Raw genomic sequence first — 13,778 nt, 5'->3', positions numbered from 1 at the left:
TCACTCTTCTTGACAATGGAAGATCCAGTAGCGCCGAAAACGGAAGGATTATTTCGGTTTGAAAGGCCAAAGCCGAAGAGAGATACAGAACTAGTTGAACCGTCCTGACAAACCACACCGAATGAGAATAAAGAACCAGAAGCCTCTGTACTGGCGACTCCGGTGAATGCGTTTTTGCTGCTTGAATGCTGTTGGTCGGAACTGTAATCATGAATTAACTTTTTCATCAGATGTCTTTCCACATTGATTACCATTATCCTCATCTTTAGCTTTTCAGTATCTTTGACATCAATCTTCCTTCGTTTTTCCTCTCGAGAAACACATGTAAATTGATTCAATGACTGTTAAATATATAGGAATTTTTTAATATTTCAACTTTTCTTCTTGAAAAATGAACTTTTTGTTTTATATGTTATGTTCAATATAACATATATATATCATGCTTCAGTTAAATCAACGAATCACCTTCTACTAAATCCTAGGCTTCACATTTTACAAGTGTTGCTTGAACATGAATATTACATGCATTAAGAAGAACAATCAGATGAAATTGAAGTACTTGTAATAAAGAACAAAAACATGTAACAATATATGAATCTCCCTCAGTGCAAAAGAAACGACAATATAGGACACTAGCCACACTACCAATTCTCTCGACTCTCTTTTCATCTAAATCCTCCCCACAAAAAAAAAGCTTAGTCCAAAAAAACAGAACTTTTATTACAAATGGATTCAAATACTTGAATGAATGTGGTTCAAGAAAGAAAGAACGTTGCCACCTCTCCATAACAGCCATTCCCATAAACTGTAATCTCTACTGACGCGGTGTAAGCACTGCAACAAAACACACAAACAAACCATAAAGATCATTAAGTTACAAAAGAAAAAACTATAGAAGAACAGACACGACCGGATACAACTTGGTATCATGTTTCAAGAACCTAAGTCAGGTCGTAGATACAACTTGGTATCATTCCTAAAGAAAATGCATTATCATATGGGGAATCAAATTAATCACCAGAAGACAAAAAATTTCAGACTCTTTCAACACTTGGCCATGACTAACTTGCTATTTTAGGCTGATGGGTTTCCTTCACTATTCGTACCCCACTCTTCGTCAGCCTCACTTCCGTTAACAAGAACAGCTCCATCGGTTGAGTCACCATCAACAACTTCTTCTCGTTGTTGTTCATCGTGTTGTTCCTCTACATCGTCATCATTCTTCTCTTCATCACCGTTTTCTTCTGCTACCTCCTCCTCCTGAGAAGAAGATAAAAGATTCAGCTGTTTGATTAACAAATTACGCAGGAATAAACGAATGACTCACCCCGTGCTCTATATCTCCATTTTCAAGAGACTCCTCTTCTTCAACTTGCAAGTTTCTAAAGGCTTCAACGAGGGTCATGGAAGACCTATCAGCATGGCTAGGATAATTTTCTGCAGCTGTATAAACTCCCCTGTAAACCAAGATTACAGAGAGGTCTAAGCATCACACTGTGTAATCATAAGACATATCAGTGCAAGGATGCACTAGGTAGTAATGATCTGCTTGATTACCTTGTCTCTGAAGCTTTGGCTTCGACGGAAAGAGCAACTTGCCAATCTTCAAAAAGATTTGAGTACTCCTCGGGATCAGCCAAAGATTCTGCTGCTTTTGAATTAATCTGTGTACAAGTGATAGGCAACTTTAAACCACAACAATCTTTCTCGATGACCACAAATCAACATACACTGACTATAGGATCACAGGGAAAAAAACCTTGCTGAGATCTTTCCTCCAAAGAGCTACTATCTCAGATACTTTGCTTGGAAGATATGATCTTGCCATCAGAGCAGCTTCAGGTATCCGGTTGCTGGAGAAAGATAACATCGTCACACAGATAAGCAAAGGTCAATGAATTTGATTTTTCAAAAACTCCCAAGTGAATACAACTAATGACTTTACCTCTCCACCAATAAGTCCAAACAATCTTCCAATTTTCCCAGCATGAATAGGCAAAGATAGGCGACATTGTTCTTCCCTTGTTCTTTAGCAAGTGTTGCAAGTTTTGACGCACCTTCAGCATCTCCAATAGAAGAATAAAGTAGTAACAAACCACTCAAATCCATCGCATATTTCATGCATTCCTCTGCCATTTGTAGCTGCCATGATGACATTCAAATGCAACAAGTTAGCTGGAAGTCCACACATCAGAGACAAACAGGGGCAAGAAAAAATATATTTTTTAAGTTCATATTGATCTCTCGTCCAACTCTATAAAAGAACTAAGAATCATAATTTAAATAAAGTGATATACCATTTACTCCAAAGGTTTTTTGTCTTTCTACTATCGTTACAAAACATGAGGAAGAAAATGCAAAGAGAAAAGATATACCTTCCCGGAAGACATTGCTAACTCTCCTAATTGCTTCCACTTAGACTCGCTCTGTGCTTCTACAGCTATTTCCTACAAACATATAATCAAAAATAAGTTAACATATCGTCACTATACAAGAAGCAAAAAACGCATATCAATCATCACACATTAAATCACCACCTGCGCAATGTCAAGTCTAGCCAGTTGTATGGCCAACTCAAATCTGTAGTCAGGATCTGTCGCAGCTTCCAGAGCCTCTTCAACCATTCCTCGTGACTCCAAGAAATGAGCAACACTGATAGTGAACAAAAATTCAGAAATAGATAAAGAGATATCCACAAAACAACCATAGATGTGCAGCAATGTTCAACATCAGACTAAGTAGATCTAGACACCACATATTTCTAAGAGAATAATCGTTGTATTACTTCCTAAAGAAGTATATGAGTCATTAAACTATAATACTGCCAAAGACATCACAGAGCAAAAGATTAAGTGCGATAAAAAATGAACCGCATATAAACAAAAAAAGTTTAGATACTAATTGATAATATAATTACTTGTTATGCTGATCTTTAGGAATTGTAGGTAAGATTTCACTGGCTTTGGCTAGATCACCTCGCATCACAAGAGTCTTGTACTCAATCAGGCTTAGCAGCAACGTGTATCCTATAACACTGCATCCCAAAAAAAATACAGGAGAACGTGATATCAGAAACTAAGCCAATCTGACATAAACACACCAAAGTTAGGGACTTACTTGAATTCTTTGTCTACAAGGAATACCCGACTTTGATTTGCAAGATAGCCCAATAAATACATTGGGCGGTCCAAATGATACATTGTGGTTACCTAGCATTAAGATGTTAGCAACTACCATCAGACTTTGTTCATAACAATAGTCAAATTAGAGTAAGAAAGAGATATGCACAATACCTCGCCTCCGACACAGTAGTTAAGCTTCCAGGAAGCGTTGTTGTAAATGAAACAGTCACCAACCCATATACCTGTCCTAACACGTTCATCGTTCTCATGGAGAACCTCAAAAGCATCCTCAACACCTTCTTCCTCCGTAGATCTTCCACTATCAAAATGTGAAGAAACTAACTCTCGCTGTAAAACAGGATCACCATAGTAAGCACTTGGACTGTCCAACAATTGCATAGAGAAATTCACAGATAGTGTTTTTGGACAGAATCCTCACGTTGTATTTCAAGATGTAGAATGACGTGTCACTAGCAATGGCTACTAAATCACCACTGTCAGCCCAATACAGATTCTGCAAACATTGGCAACAAAAAGAATTAGAGAAGAAATAAACGACGACAACCTCCAAATGAAGCTAATAACGTCAACTTCCACTATTTCAAATAGGCCACTAAGTGAACTTCTCACAACAAACTGAGCCAAGTTAACTGCGATACCTTTACAGTGACGTCAATACGTTGAATAAGCCTACATTCAGCCCAATCATAAAAGCAGATGAAATCATTTGAACACATAGCTAACAGGGCTCCTCCAAAGATCTTCTCAGCGGAGAAAGTAGGGCGGATACTCCTCTTTTCCTGAAAACATCTTTTGTGAGTGAGCTAGATCCGAAAATGGCTATCTCCATGACAAGTAACAATAATAACCATAGAAACATGCTCCAACAAAACGTCTTAGAACGGACAGACGGGGCATACGAACCTGGAAATTTTTGCTAAATGTCTTGATCTTTGTTGAGCTTTCTCTTACAGCACACTCCCCCTCAGACGACCAAACGAATTCCAGTCCAGAACCAAATGACCTATTTCTCCAAGCCAAAGCCGTGTAGATTATATACTCTCCGTCTCCACAGACTACGACAAACCTCCCATTTGGATTGTGTTTCAAGCTCTGAAAATCAGAATACCCACATATGAGACACAGATAAGCAGAGATCAAATATATATTCTGAAGATGACACGCTTAACGATACCCACAACTTTGAGGCACGTGCCTATCATACCAGTTGTTCAGAAATCTTTTGCCCAAATAAACTATATAATTCCCCCAAACATCACAAACTATTGGATCGAGTGCTGAATAATAACACTCACTTGTGGATAAAGATCACAAGTCCCCAGCTCTTTAACAGCCAAGGGCAACCTCTCTCCATCAGTAACCTAAGGTAGAGAAGAAAAGGACAATAGCATCAGCCAAACAAATAAACAAATAGGTCATCCTATGGGACAGTATAGGAGTTACAAGTACGGCCTATACCTCGTAGTCTGCACCAATACTTTTGATGTTCGCAGTCTGAATTTCATTATGTTTAGCCCATATGATTTTTCCAGTATTGTCCATGCTAGCGACAGGAATTTCCCGTCCAAGTTTAACCATGATGGTTCCTTCATCATATCCGATCACAACCCTGTTAAGTGAAAACAAAAAGGTTTACGGTTAGGCAGGACAACTCAATGGAGTACTAAAAACAAGTCGTGCTCTCAATATCTAAGAACCCTAATCTTTACAAATTGTTAGGGAGAACAACAAACAAGCACAAGGGTGTCTATCAACTGAGAGAGATCATCTACTCCCTCATAACAATTCTGGCAAGTATCCAGTTATTAATACGAGGGAGGAAAAATCCAAAAAACATACCGGCGAGAACTTTTAATGTAACCAATGGCCCAAACTCTCTCGAGGCCATAATTTAATGTGTTCTCTAGCCTGCAAGAAAAAACATAGACATTAGGAAATTTGGATTACAAACGTAAGAACAATATAAGCATTGGTAATGGCGGAAATGTGCACAAGAATGAATCCCAACTGACAATGATATAGATAGGCATACAAGTCATATTGTACTACCTGTACGTAGTTGCATGCCAGATACGAACGGTGCCATCTTCAGAACCTGTGATTATAATTGGAAGCTCTGGATGGAAACATACTGCCGACACATTGTGTGTGTGCCCGTCTAGCGTCTGGACACAACTTTTTGTTTGATAGTCCCAGACCTGATTCCAGAAACTCAACTAGTAAATAACCTGAAGGCACATAATGTCCAGTAGAAACGTCTCATCTAACAGAGCAATGAACAGGAAGCAGACCTTAGCAGTGTGATCATCAGAGCCGGTAATTAAATAGGGCTTGTCACCACCGGTGAAATAATCTACACAGTTTACTCCTTTCTGATGGGCATCCAGTGTAAAATTTGGGTCGGGTGAGCCAAGATTCCAGATCTGAAGATGAGCAAGCATGCAAACATAGAATGAGCTAACACTTTCCAGAGCCTTATGCAGACTAAGCCATAATCAAATTACAAGCATAGACCATTTCAGCACCTTTATGGTGCGATCAAGTGATGCACTGGCAAAAGTGTTGGTGTCTTTTGGATTAAATGTGACTTGCATCACATAGTGCGAGTGTCCCTCGAATATCTGAGTGCAAGCCCAACCCTTTTCCCAGTCCCAAAGCTTTATGACCATATCATCGGAGGATGACAGCACATATGGTAACGTTGGATGAACAGCCACACATCTAATGTAGTCTGAATGAGCCTCAAACACTTTAACCGTGTCCATGGTATTGTAATTGTATACACGGATATACAAATCATCAGCTCCTGCCACAACCCATTGCTTCCGTGCTATAAACTTGGCTGACCGAACTGCAAAGCCATAATATAAGAAATCAGCATAAGTAACAAACTAGACAAGAGTATACAGTACATACATCAAAAAAAAAAAAAAAAAAACATTATAGATAAAAGAGCAGAAGAAAGAAAGACGTATACCTGGTAAGTCGGTCACCTCGAAAGACTGTGCCATCACCTGAGGATTATTAAGCAAGATTCAAATTAGAATATGTTCCACAGTCTACAAGTCTATGAGGAGACTGCAAAACCTCATCGCATACAGAAAGAAAAATAATATTTCAGTTGCATTTTTGGTCATTCCTTATCACAAACTAGTTCACTGAAAAATATGTGCATATGAAAATCAAATTATTCACCCACCTGTGTCTGGTAGTTCCATATACACAAGGTTCCAGAATACAAACTTGCTAGAATCCTGCAAGATAATGTGATATCAGGTTCCAGTCATGAACAAAGGTAAAAAAAAAAAAAAAAAAAACTTTAAAAGCAACACTCCACAAAAATGAAGGATAACAAGTTGGTCCAAAGTTGTCTCTCAATCACTACAACTAAGATGCATGAGAGAGCCCAATCAAAATCTAGAAAATTACCATGGTTCTGTAGGATGCAGATCCACAGATTTCACTCTCTCAGACCTTTGAGCAAATTTTTTCTGATCCAACAAAATAAATAAAAAAACAAATCGAATTATATCAAACACAGTGAATGATCTATAAGAGAAAAAAAAATCCCCAAATGAATACCTTGATCTCGAGTCTGAGAGGCTGTTTCAACAAACAAACAAACAAAAGAAACCAGTAGTCAGTACTCTCAACTATAAATAAAACACACATTCTTTCGATTCCATGCCACCGGCAATAACGCTACTCGAAATTTTTCAAATAATCAGATCATACAAATCGAATTGAGACAGCACGAACCCACTCAAACTAACGCTTAAATCACAGAAGAAATCGAGATCGCATCGTACACCGATTCACTCGAGAGATCTGAAGAGAGGAGAGATTCTCAGTACTCACCATGTTTGCAGATTAACCTGCAGGAGAAAGGCTAGCTGTGTGCCCTTGGGATCTCTCGTATTATCGCTTTAAATCTGTAAATCGGAGATCCAAGAACGAACGATGTTTTACCTCTGTGTGGTAACAATAAAAAAAAAAAAAAAAAAAAAATATCATTAAGAAAGAAATTCCATTTTTGCTTGACAATTACGAACGAGTGAACGAGTGAGTAAGATATTTACGATATTGCGACTTCAGGTTGGGCTCATCAAAGGCCCATTATATTTATTAGTCAAACTTTTCGGGAAGAGCCCATTTTAAAAGGCCTGAAATCCTAATAGAAAGAGGAGGCTAAGGCGAATTGTGGATAATGTTCTTAGATGGAAAATACCAAACTGTTATAAGATAAGCATTGAAATGATCATCCACTTCTTTACCAAACTCAAGCACTATGATCATCCACTCCTTTACCAACTCAAGCACTAGGATCATCTACTCATCAAGCACTATGATCACCCACTCATTTACCAAATTAAGCACCATCTTTGTTATTTTATGTATTGTTGTTCACTATAAATACCATCACTCATCTCACTCTTTTGTACACCAAAAAAAATAACAAGACTTTATAGTCAAAGAATCATTACATTTTCTTCTTCCTTCTTATAATAAACTCTCTCCCTTATACTAGTGTTATTTGCTTCTTACGGGTATTAAATTCTACTCTTATTTAAATTTCTCGATACTATAAATTATAAGTTATTTCATAACACGTTATCAGCACGATCGTTCTGCAATTCGGTAAAATTTATTGTATCATATATACTCTGCTATAATGGTCGGTATACCGCCTGTACTATTATTTATATTATGTTATAATGGCCGGAATACCGCCTATATTATTTATTAATATTTTAATTAATTTATTGGTCGGCCGAGCCGTCTTATATTCTATTTATTGTTAACTGGACGGCCGAGCCGCCTTTATTTTCTGTTTGTTGTTAACTGGACGGCCGAGCCGCCTTTATTTTCTGTTTGTTGTTAACTGGTCGGCTGAGCCACCTTATATTTTGTTTATTGCTAATTGGTCGGTCGAGCCGCCGTATAATTTATTTATTATTCTGCATTCACCGGCTGAGCCGTCGCATAATTTATTATCATAACAAAAAATATTTATTCACCATAATTTTTATTTTTATCAAATTTTATGAAATTTAATAGATTTGATTGATCGTTTAATACAATATTTTCAGACTGATTTTTAGTGCACTCGATTTAACCCCAACGGTCACAAAGAAATTTTTTCAAAAATTTCCCCTTTCTCCAACGGTCATGAACAGTGATTTTCATCTATAAATACAACTCATTTTCACTCCATTTCATCATCCAAAACATTTCATCTTCTCTCAAAAAAAAAAAAAAAAAAAAAATTCAAAATCCTCCGATTTTTTCATTTCAAGAAAGATGATTCGCGCACTTTTGTTTTTATGTGCCATTTTTATTTGTGTTTCTATTTATGGTTTATTCGTTGGAGAATTTACTCCGAGTGAATTTAAGATGAATATCGGTTTAATTTTCTTTACATCGCTTCTCCTTGTAATTGCTTGCATGATTAATGTAAACGGTTTTTAAATTATGAAGTTCATAATAAATGGTTCATTTTAAAATTGCGAAATTCTAAAAAAAAAAAAAAAATATATATATATATATATATATAGTCATTTTAGACGATGATATATATATATATATCAACGCTTGTCTATATGTAAGAATAATAGTTATTTGATGAATTAAATTTTGCTTATTATACTTTAATATGCTTCATGGTTTAATGGTATTAAGGAAACATACTTTATGATTCATGGTCTAACATCATAAAAGAAATTATTTGTAATCGGTTAGTTTTGTAGTCGATTAGTCTTTGGTCTAATATCATAAAAGAATTTGGATTATATGTTGATATTTACTAATGTAATGGCCATGTTTATATGAGCAAAATTTAAAGTTTTCAGGATTGTGTATTCTCTCGGAAAGATATGTACAAGTTATCAGCCAATTCAGAAACGTGAACAGCTGAAACTTTCATCGCCGATATACTTCTGTTTATAAGATAAGTATTTTTATGCTTTATATACAAGTTTAACAAACTTGATTAGATAAATCAATTTGCATGAAGTTGGCAGTGATATAAATTTGTTCATTAAATTGATTGATAGGTTAAACTTTGTTAAAAAGCATGAGAGTAATAATATAGTCTATATAATAATTACTATGAAAGTTTTATTTATTTTCTGATATAATAAGACACCTTTGTTAATACATATTTATATATATTTGAAATATTTTGATTTTATTACCATTTATATTGAGGATTTTAAGTTTAAAGCTTGACTCTAAAAGATCCATAAGTTTTGGAAGATAATATATATAAAAAAGGTATTATCACCTGAAGTGATTACCTAAAGCTCATTTTGTATTTTGCATTTAAAGATTACAAGACCTGAAGTCTGTAAATAAAGCCAACTATGTTGGATGTTAAGTTTAAAAGTAAAATTTCTTCAAGAAATTTTTTTATGATGCATATATATTGAAAAATATCTATTGATAAATCACGTCTAGTTGATTATGATTCATTCTCCTGAAGAGAATATGACATTTAAAAAACTCATAAATAGTGGTTTTAGACGTGAGCATAAATGAGGTCAAGGTCCAAAGAGTTTCTTTATAGAACTCATACTCTCACTTAAAGTTGAGAAAATAAACATGGTAATAAAGAAAAGAAATTATGAATTCATCTGAAGATGAAAGAAAATTTATTGTGTGTACAATACAAGGTAGTAAAAACTTATAGAATGCTTAAAAAGAGGATATATATGATGCTCCAGAAGTGTACATAGTATTACTGCACATAAAAATTCAATTTAAAGTTCTTAAGAATGCAATTTAAAGTTCTTAAGGTATTGTATTTTTATAAGTATCAAAAGTTAAAAATACATAACCCATGTAGGATATGTTGTTGATTAAGAAAATGAGATACATTCGAGATTGATAAACCTGTAGTATTATCATCTCGAGGGGAAGAGTTAAAGAATCTCACTTTTTATGATAAGTCAAACATCCAGAAGATTATGTTTACACTAAAACTAAGATTGATGAATTTTTCTCAAAGTAAATCCATGAGATTTTGAGACACTTATGTTGAGACAATAAGCAAACGAAACGATATATACATTTCAATCAGAAATAATTCTCAAAGCAGTATAAGTATTTTAGAGAAAATATCTACAGCCTCTTATATATTGTACTACACAAAGATTAGTATAATGAAGATAAATGTATAGTAAACTAGAAGTTTACATTTGGCATGAATCAGTTAGACCATTTTGGTTCATTAATAATGCGAATATATACTTAAAGGTCATATGCATAGGAACCAGAAGATTCTTCCGAATGATTTGACAAATGTTGCTTACCCATAAGATAAAAGGGTAATATGGTTTTCACCAGCCAAAATAAGATATTGGCATAAATAACGAAGATGTTAGTGGACTGATCACCCACTATGCATTTTTATAATATTGGTGAATTCACTTCTTAAAGTCTTTAACGACTATAGCACATTCACTGAGATAAGTGCTAAACATTTTGAGCAACACTGGTTCGCATCAAGCCAATAAATATTCACTAGTTCTCCCCATCATTGGTATAGAATCAGAAACCAATCATTTTCATCTAAGAATGTTGGATGTTGCTCCGCCACAGAGCTTCAAATGAAGATGTGTTTTCAAATGAGGTTGGAAATATATGTTGGATATAAATCTCTATTGACACTTAAGAATCCAGAGCCATCCCCGAAAAATATAAGTAAGGCTATACATGAATTCTAAAAGTGAGTTAGTACTTCCAACATAAGGGGGAGAAAATAAACAGCTGGAAAAGAAAATAAGTTGAAATGAATTATCATTGATCCTCGGGCTAAACACAATGTGAAATAGAAGTCCAAAAGATAATTCATTTCAAAACTTACTAAAGCAGTTGCCAGACACGACCCATATAAATATAGTGATCAAGTCACATATACCAGCTGTAAATGCTCCAATAAGAATAAATGTTCTACAAGAACAATATCAAACTGCTAGTCACGCCTGCAGCGTGGTAGACAGATTGGTTCCCAAGATAAATCCTCGTAAATGAAAAGGAGCATATATTGATAATGGTCAAAACGAGGCAATATAGTTTTGTATGATCTCCAGAAGAGAAATTAAACATGACTGACGAAAATTCAGGTACCTGAGACAAATGAAGAGATCTCAATAAGTTATGTCATGTATGAAACAAAATGGAACCGATAAGAAAATTGACGTCGATGATATTATACATGCAAAGTAGCAGTTGATATAATAAATGAGAAAGAGGATCATGAAAGAAAGTCTATTGAAAAGTGTACACAAAGAAATGATTGGCCAAATCAGAAAGATGCAATAGACAAAGATATAAACTTCTTGTGAAATAGAGAAGTATTTGGACCAGTAGTCCATACACTAAAAGGTGTAAAACAAGTGAGATGTAAATGAACCGTTGCACACAAAGAATGATCAATATGAAATTAATTGTGAAGAGACATAATTTCATGTGGTAGATGCAACTAGTTTCAAGTTCCTTATAGTCTGGTAATAAAGGAAGAACTTGAATGAAACAATCCACTTGAAAAATGTTAATCCCTGAAAGTATAATCCATGAAGGATTGATGATATCAAAATCATGTTCCCGGGAACTCTGCATATTCGATCGAATTGAAACAAACTATTTTATGGGATATATGAAATATTATAAGGTTAACAAATGTATCCATTTGTATTTATCAAGAGATTATAAATCAATAGAATCATGATTTGAATATAATCAAAACTCCTGAAGGGTTATAGAAAAATTATATTTTGAAAGAAAACTCTTGACAATACTATATTGTTTTTATGTATTCTAAACTGGAGATCTAAAACTGAGATGTTATCATAAAGATCCTTAAAGTATTTTATTTAAGACGCTCGTATATGTTTTGTCCTGAAATATCATACGTAAGAGTGTTATTTAAGAAAATTATTAATCTTTTTCATTACTGAAAGATGTAATTTCATATGAAAAGAAAGAAAATCATAATAGTAACTTCTATAGTTACAAATGAATAATTCGTATGTACGAGACGAATTTCTATACGATTATATGTAAGAAATTTGGTTTGAAATCCAAATAGACCAATAAACTATTGTCTAAGTCAAAAGAGAATTATGGACAAGAAGTCTAAAGGCCCTAGATATCATATTAGAAATGAATAGAGTTTATTCTCTTAAGCTTAATTCTCTGAAGATAGTTGATTGGAATGCATATCCTGAAGATATTGTTTCCGGGGAAAGAAATATGATAGTAAGTGTGGTTGTACTCTTTTTCCTTATCATGGTTTTTTTTTTATCCCATTGGGTTTTTCCATGACAAGGTTTTAACGAGGCAACAAAGAACATACAAAAGATAGACACCCAAAGAGAATGTTACAATTTGAGAGATGAAAATCTATCATTGTTCTAAAGGTTCTATGACTACTCATTCGAGGGGGAGCTTACATAGTTGTACTCTTTTTACTTTTACTACGGTTTTTCCTATTGGGTTTTCCATGACTAGGTTTTTAACGAGGCACCACGTAATACAAGATGGATGATCAAGGGGGAGTGTTATAAGATAAGCATTGAAATGATCATCCACCTCTTTACCAAACTCAAGCACTATGATCATCCACTCCTTTACCAACTCAAGCACTATGATCATCTACTCATCAAGCACTATGATCACCCACTCATTTACCAAATTAAGCACCATCTTTGTTATTTTATGTATTGTTGTTCACTATAAATACCATCACTCATCTCACTCTTTTGTACACCAAAAAAAAATAACAAGAGTTTATAGTCAAAGAATCATTACATTTTCTTCTTCCTTCTTATAATAAACTCTCTCCCTTATACTAGTGTTATTTGCTTCTTACGGGTATTAAATTCTACTCTTATTTAAATTTCTCGATACTATAAATTATAAGTTATTTCATAACACAAACCAATTACTTCCTCCGTTTTAAATGTCGTTCTAGAGAAAATTTTCGATTTAATGTAACATTTATTAATAAGATTCTTCTGTTTATTTTTTAGGTTAAGTGTATGGGTAATGATGTATTTTATTTTGAAAATATACAAAATTAAGCATTTTCTTAGTCTGTATGTATAATATTAAAACGACAAATAAAGTGAAACAGAGGAAGTATTGTTGTAAAATTTGAAGTGGTAATCCCTTTCTCAGATTACCTTGTTGACATGCTCAAAGCCTCCTAAGCCCTTTATTGTACATAGGGATGTTAAAATGGGTTTGAAACCCATGGGACTAAATGGATTTTGAAAAAAAACAAATAACCATTTAGACCCATTTAATAAATGGGTTATACCTAAAATTAATAGAGACCCTTTTAACTCATTTAACTTAATATAATTAATTATTTATTTTTTTGTGAAAAATGTGATTGTGTGTTTTTGACGAAAAACTCGATTTTACGGTTTAGACGGAAACACACATTTTATGGTTTTGGCGGGAAAACTCGATTTTTGGTTTTGGCGGAAAAATTCATTTTACGGTTTTGGTGGGAAAACTCATTTTCACGTTTTTAGCGGGAAAATTCAGTTTACGGTTTTAGCGGGAAAATTCATTTTGTGGTTTTGGCGGAAAAACTCGTTTCACGTTTTTGGCGTGGAAAATCGGTTT

General features: G+C 34.4%; 1 protein-coding gene across 3 annotated transcripts; it reads right to left on the bottom strand.

Moving 5' to 3' along the window:
• Nucleotides 1-545: 545 nt before the first annotated feature.
• LOC106428600 (coatomer subunit beta'-2) lies at nucleotides 546-7,165 on the bottom strand. 3 transcript variants are annotated; one of them, XR_007320541.1, is made up of 25 exons: nucleotides 7,002-7,165; nucleotides 6,726-6,746; nucleotides 6,573-6,634; nucleotides 6,343-6,397; nucleotides 6,121-6,157; nucleotides 5,669-5,994; nucleotides 5,435-5,566; nucleotides 5,193-5,341; nucleotides 4,983-5,051; nucleotides 4,602-4,752; nucleotides 4,439-4,504; nucleotides 4,047-4,235; nucleotides 3,782-3,922; nucleotides 3,562-3,636; nucleotides 3,294-3,470; nucleotides 3,118-3,209; nucleotides 2,918-3,034; nucleotides 2,538-2,652; nucleotides 2,376-2,447; nucleotides 1,946-2,142; nucleotides 1,760-1,853; nucleotides 1,558-1,664; nucleotides 1,328-1,457; nucleotides 1,019-1,260; nucleotides 546-834 (listed from the first exon to the last, which is right to left on the bottom strand). XR_007320541.1 is itself a non-coding variant. In XM_048750554.1 (25 exons), exons 1-24 carry the CDS (start codon nucleotides 7,002-7,004, stop codon nucleotides 1,075-1,077), a joined length of 2,763 nt encoding a protein of 920 aa, XP_048606511.1. In that variant the 5' UTR covers nucleotides 7,005-7,165; the 3' UTR covers nucleotides 546-834; nucleotides 1,067-1,074. The 3 variants fall into 3 exon arrangements, 2 of the variants coding, with proteins under 2 accessions (XP_048606511.1, XP_048606513.1); XM_048750554.1 differs by having other exon boundaries at nucleotides 1,067-1,260; XM_048750556.1 differs by having other exon boundaries at nucleotides 1,107-1,260.
• Nucleotides 7,166-13,778: the final 6,613 nt, after the last annotated feature.

This window comes from Brassica napus, chromosome C3 (genome assembly GCF_020379485.1).
Source record: "Brassica napus cultivar Da-Ae chromosome C3, Da-Ae, whole genome shotgun sequence".
Taxonomy (NCBI): Eukaryota; Viridiplantae; Streptophyta; class Magnoliopsida; order Brassicales; family Brassicaceae; genus Brassica; species Brassica napus.
The sequence above is the reverse complement of the archived record's forward strand: the minus strand, read 5'-3'. Positions and strand labels throughout refer to the sequence as shown.

Coding starts and splice junctions, on each gene's coding strand:
- LOC106428600 (XM_048750554.1), bottom strand. Junction 5,567..5,668: donor CACTTGATCGCACCATAAAG/GTGCTGAAATGG, acceptor GCTCATCTTCAG/ATCTGGAATCTTGGCTCACC. Junction 4,505..4,601: donor GTATTGGTGCAGACTACGAG/GTATAGGCCGTA, acceptor TCTCTACCTTAG/GTTACTGATGGAGAGAGGTT.